Genomic DNA, 5,395 nt, shown 5'->3' on the forward strand with positions numbered 1-5,395 from the left:
GGCCATTCCCTGGAGAAGGATGTCATGCTTGGTAAGGTGGAGGGTCAACGAAAAAGGAGAAGGCCTTCAATGAGATGGATTGACACGGTGGCTGCGACAATGAGCTCAAGTATAGCAAGGATGATCAGGGAGCTGGTGCGGGATAGGGCGGTGTTTCGTTCTGCTGTGCATGGGGTCACTATGAATCAGTAACGACTCCATGGCATCTAACAACAACAAGAACGTGTTCTCTGTTTTGCCTAGTCTTTTCTGCTTGTTCACAAACTTCCTGAGGGTAGGTATACTGTCACAGATTGTTTTATATCCTCTACAGTACCTAGCATGATGCCTGGCACATATTAGGTACTTAACAAGGACTTAAATTATTTGATTGATTTAAAAAATAAGTTTTTCTTCCTAATAAAAAATACTACTACCAAGTACTAACAGATCTGTCCTGGAGGAAGTGCAGCCAGAATGCTCCTTGGAAGCAAGAATGGCCAGACTTCGTCTCACCTATTTTGGTCATGTTGTGAGAAGGGACCATTCCCTGGAGAAGGATGTCATGCTTGGTAGGGTGGAGGGCTGACGAAAGAGGGGGAGGCCTTCAGGGAGATGGATTGATACAGTGGCTGCGATGATGGGCTCGAGTATAGCAGGGATTGTGGGGCTGGCGCGGGATCGGGCAGTGTTTCGTTCTGCTGTGCAGGGGTTGCTATGAGTCGGAAACGACTCGACGGCACTTAACAACAACAACAACTACCAAGTAACCATTACTCCCTTTATAGTATATAATATACAGTGGGTAACTTTCCTTAGATTTCTTTCTTTTTTTTAATTTTTATTTTTATTGTGATTTGGGTGAAAATTTACAGAGCAAATACACTTTCCATACAGCAGATCACATACACTTTGTCTCATGACATTGATCACAATTTAGCACAATGCAACATCTCCTTTCCCACTTCCTCCCGATAGGTACAACTTCCCTGTGACCATCCCTCCATGCACTCCTACCCCCTGAGCTGTCTCCCTGTGCCTGAGCAGCCCTTCTTTCTCTCTTTTTGGTTGAATATACATATATATGATCAATTAATTTGAGTATGTATTGATTCAACTACTGCCTTTACTATTCATTAACACTGTTTTTGTAGTGCCTAAGGAAGGTTGGGCAATCCTACTTCCGTAGTGATACTGCCTCGGAACCCCAAGGAGGGGTCGCTATGAGTCAGGGCCAACTTGATGGCAAATAACAACAACAACAACAAGGAAGGTTGGGCAATCCTACTTCCGTAGTGATACTGCCTCGGAAACCCAAGGAGGGGTCGCTATGAGTCGGGGCCGACTCAGCGGCAAACAACAACAACAACAACAAGGCATTTGACTGCTAACCAGAAGGCTGGTGGTTCAAACCCACCAGCCACTCCTCAGAAGGAAAATTGGGCAATCTACTTCTGTAGTGATACCCCCTCGGAAACACAAGGAGGGGTAGCTATGAGTTACAGTCAACTCAACAGCAGTGAGTTGTATTATCTCAGTGATTATAGTAAGATTAAACCTATTTTGAAAATGAAACGGAAGGCCAGAATATCTAAGTAACTAGACCAAAGTTGTATAGCTAGTTAAATAAGAAAGCCAGTTTCTGCATTCTTCATTGCCGTGTAACACTAACAACTCTCTGGTTTTATTCTTTTAGGCTGAGGATGAAAGTCAGCTTTCATTTCATGGTGTGGCTTATGTTAATATGGTGCCATTGCTGTATCCAGGTGTGAAGAGGATTCGGGGAGCTTTTCATGTTTACCCTTATCTAGACAGTACAGTCTATGAAAAGGTAAGGAAAAAAATTACATAGATGTTGTTATTCTGATTTACCCTTTGTATATATGTTTGTAATATCTTCAGCACACATATATGTGCAGTTGATATTTGGAACCAGTTGGTCTGCTAAGATACTAAATATAGAACCTTGCAGTCATTTTGCCATTGGACCTTTGAAACTTTAGGATACTGGAAAGGCAAAAATTAAAAACAACCCAAATCTCCATCACCAGGTAAACAGAAAAACAAATCGGGTGGTATATCCACACAGTGGAATACTGCTCAGAAATGAAAAGGAATGAACTATTGATACACATGCAACAACATGGATAAATCTCAAATGCTTTGTGCTAAATGAAACAAGCCAGACAAAAGAAGAGTATATGTTCTCTAGGAATCTGTTTATATGTAATTCTTGGAAACTTATCGATAGTGACAGAAATCAAATCAGTGGTTGCTTGGGGACAGGACTAGAGGGAGGGATGATTACAAAGGAATGTGAGGAAAGTATTAGATGTGATAGAAATGTCCATTAATTTGATTGTGGTGTGGTTTCACAGATGTATATGTATGTCAAAATTTATCAATTTGTACACTTTAAATATGTATGGTTTATTATACTTCAGTTTTACCTCAACTTTACCAATAAAGTTGGAAACAAAACATTTAGAAAAATGAAAAAAGTTTGCTGTATTAAGTCTGGAAAACCATAAATGCACTGATTCATAAGTTAAAATATAGATTGTTCATTCTTCAGGTGTTAAAATATTAAAATCATACGAAATTTTCAAGCAAAAAGTTAGTTTTACTATTTTGCTTCTTAGAAGAAAATGGGGCTTTGTAAAATACAACAATAATAACAACAGACAAAATAAACACCTTCTTACTCAATAATAAACTCATGAAAGACCTACCCTCTATTTGCAAACCAACAGAGTAGTAAACTTTCCATATCACTACCCTTTGAACCAAAAAATCCCATTAATAAGGATATTTACCTAAGGAAATAATTTAATAGGTTCAAAACCCCTATATTCATGAAAATTTCTTGGCATAGAAAACTGGTTAGTTGATTATGGTAAATAAAAATAGTGGGGTATGTACTCATTAAAAAGGGTGATTATTAGTGATTTGTAGACAGATAGTTAAATGGAAATAAAGAATGCAAAAGTGTTTTGTATAGCATACATCAAAATAATTTCAAATTAATTTCTTAAAAGAGGTTATTAAATGTCAAAACTATAAAAACAGAAATGATGTGGATTAAGAGTAGACTTCGTAGGCTTGAAAGCAATGAAAGATAGAAAAGATTTAGATTGCAAAAAAAATGAAAAACTTAAACATATAAAAGAAACCATCATAAACAAAATTATAAAATAAATGACAAACTGGGGAAAATACTTATGTACATAACACAAAGATAGCTAATATCCTTAATGTATAAAGCATTCTTTCAAATTCATAAAAAAAACAGCAATTTTTAAAAAATAGGCAGTGTTCATGAATAGGCAGTTCAGAAAGAAGAAAAGAAATGGCCAATAATATGAGCAGAAATAATTGACCTTACTTATAATAAAAAAGAACAAAAAAATACTATTTTTACTTATCAAATTTGACAGTATGTGAAAATATGATAATGCCCATTGTTGATGAAAGTATGGTAAAACAACAATTCTCATTCACTGTTGATAGAAGTGGAAATTGATAGAAACTTTGCGCAAAATAATTTTGTCAATGAGTGTTAAGCTTAAGATACTTACCCTTCCTTCCTCACAACACTTCTAGGAATCTATTATAAGGAACTAATTAGAAATATATCCAAACCTTTAATCATGAAGATATTCTTGGTGAATCTGAGGTAACTGTTATATCATAATAGAAAGGTTATGGGCTTTGAATTCAAGTAGCCTTGAATTTGATTTCTAGAATTGCCATTTGCGGGCTGAGTGACTTGGCAGGTGACTAAATTTCTCTCAACTTTGTTTGTCAGTAAGATGGAGGCAATGCTTATTTCCTGGATTATATCACTTATTACATGAGGTGAAATATGTAAAGCATGAAGAATATAGTTGGAACACACCCTGTTTTAGTTATATATTTTTATTATACCTATATTATAGGAGAATATTGTACATATAGGAGCTCTGGTGGCATAGTGCCTAAAACATTTGACTGCTAACCAGAAAGCTGGCAGTTCAAACCCACCAACCACTTCTCAGAAGGAAGGTTGGGCAGTCTATTTCCGTAGTGATACCACCTCGGAAACTCAAGGAGGGGTTGCTATGAGTCAGATCCAACTCGAAGGCAGTGAGTTTGGTGTTTTGGTTAGTGTTTTTATTGGACATATATTAAATATTATTCTTACAAATTTTAATAACATGAGAGGATGCATATAATAGTGTGGTAAATGAAAAAAAATATATAACTGCATTTAATTTGATCAAACTATTTTAAAAATGTATGGAAATTATTGGAGAGGAGATACTTTTGGCTATGGCCAAGTGAGGAGGTTGATAAATCATCTTCCGCAATATGTGGGTATAAAGCTAGACATATTAACAAAAAAAAGCATTCTAGCACTCTAGAAATAGACCAAAAGCATCAACAAAATGAGAAGTATGAATGCTTGAAAAACTATATAGTTTGAGTCGTTCTTGCCTGAGACTGCTTCCATTTCTCAGATCAATCAAGATAGTGGTTTTTCCAAGATAGGATAGGCTGTGAGAACCAGCAGCTTTTCTGCTTCCCAATAATGTTGTTGGTAAAAATGGTGATATTTGTGAAGGGGAACCAACATACTTGTAATGAGAGTTCCAGGAGAGAGGAAGATAGAAGGGGCGGAAAAGATACTTGAAGTAATGATGTCTGAAAACTTCCTACATTTGATAAAAGCATTAATCTACAGATTGAAGAAATTCAGTGAATACCAAGTAAGGTAAAACACACAGAGATACACAATATATACATTATAGTTACACTGCTGAAAGAAAAGACAAAGAGAAAATTGTGAAAGCAACAGGAGAAAAACAACTCATCACTTATAGGGGAACAATACAATTAATAGATAATTTTCATCTGAATAATGGAGGCCAGAAGTCAGTGGAAAGACATATTCACAAAGTATTGAAAGAATAAAACTGTCAACCTTACAAACTCTATATCCAGCAAAACAGTCCTCTAAAAATGAAGGCAAAATAAAGACATTTCCAGGTAAACAAAAAGAATTTGTTGCTAGCAAGCCTGCCTTGCATCTTGAAAGATAATGACACCAACTTGTGACTTGAATCTGTAAGAAGAAATGAAGAGCTCTGGAAATGGGAAAATGTGAGTTAATGTAAAAGATATTACTAATATATTTTCCCCCATTTTTACTCTTAACATCTTTGAAAGACATGATTGTATAGTGTATTAATTATAACTCTATATTGTTATGTGTATAACATTAATAAATTTATATTTATTATAGCACAAAGGAGAGAGGATAGAATGTATCTATATTGAAGCAAAGTTTTTATATTGTACCAGAATTAAGTTAGTATTTATGTGAAATAGATTGTAATTAATTAGAATGCACATTTTAATCACTGAAGCAACTGCT

At 35.5% G+C, this 5,395-nt stretch overlaps 1 protein-coding gene across 1 annotated transcript in view; it reads left to right on the forward strand.

The window, feature by feature from the left end:
- CFAP70 (cilia and flagella associated protein 70) overlaps positions 1 to 5,395 on the forward strand; it is a 131,531-nt gene that overhangs the window by 37,735 nt on the left and 88,401 nt on the right. Inside the window, 1 exon segment of the mRNA XM_007940709.1 lies at positions 1,676 to 1,810. Within this exon segment, the coding sequence (XP_007938900.1) occupies positions 1,676 to 1,810 (135 nt within the window).

This window comes from Orycteropus afer, unplaced genomic scaffold (genome assembly GCF_000298275.1).
Source record: "Orycteropus afer afer isolate SDZICR_OR568_19922 unplaced genomic scaffold, OryAfe1.0 scaffold00070, whole genome shotgun sequence".
Lineage (NCBI taxonomy): Eukaryota > Metazoa > Chordata > Mammalia > Tubulidentata > Orycteropodidae > Orycteropus > Orycteropus afer.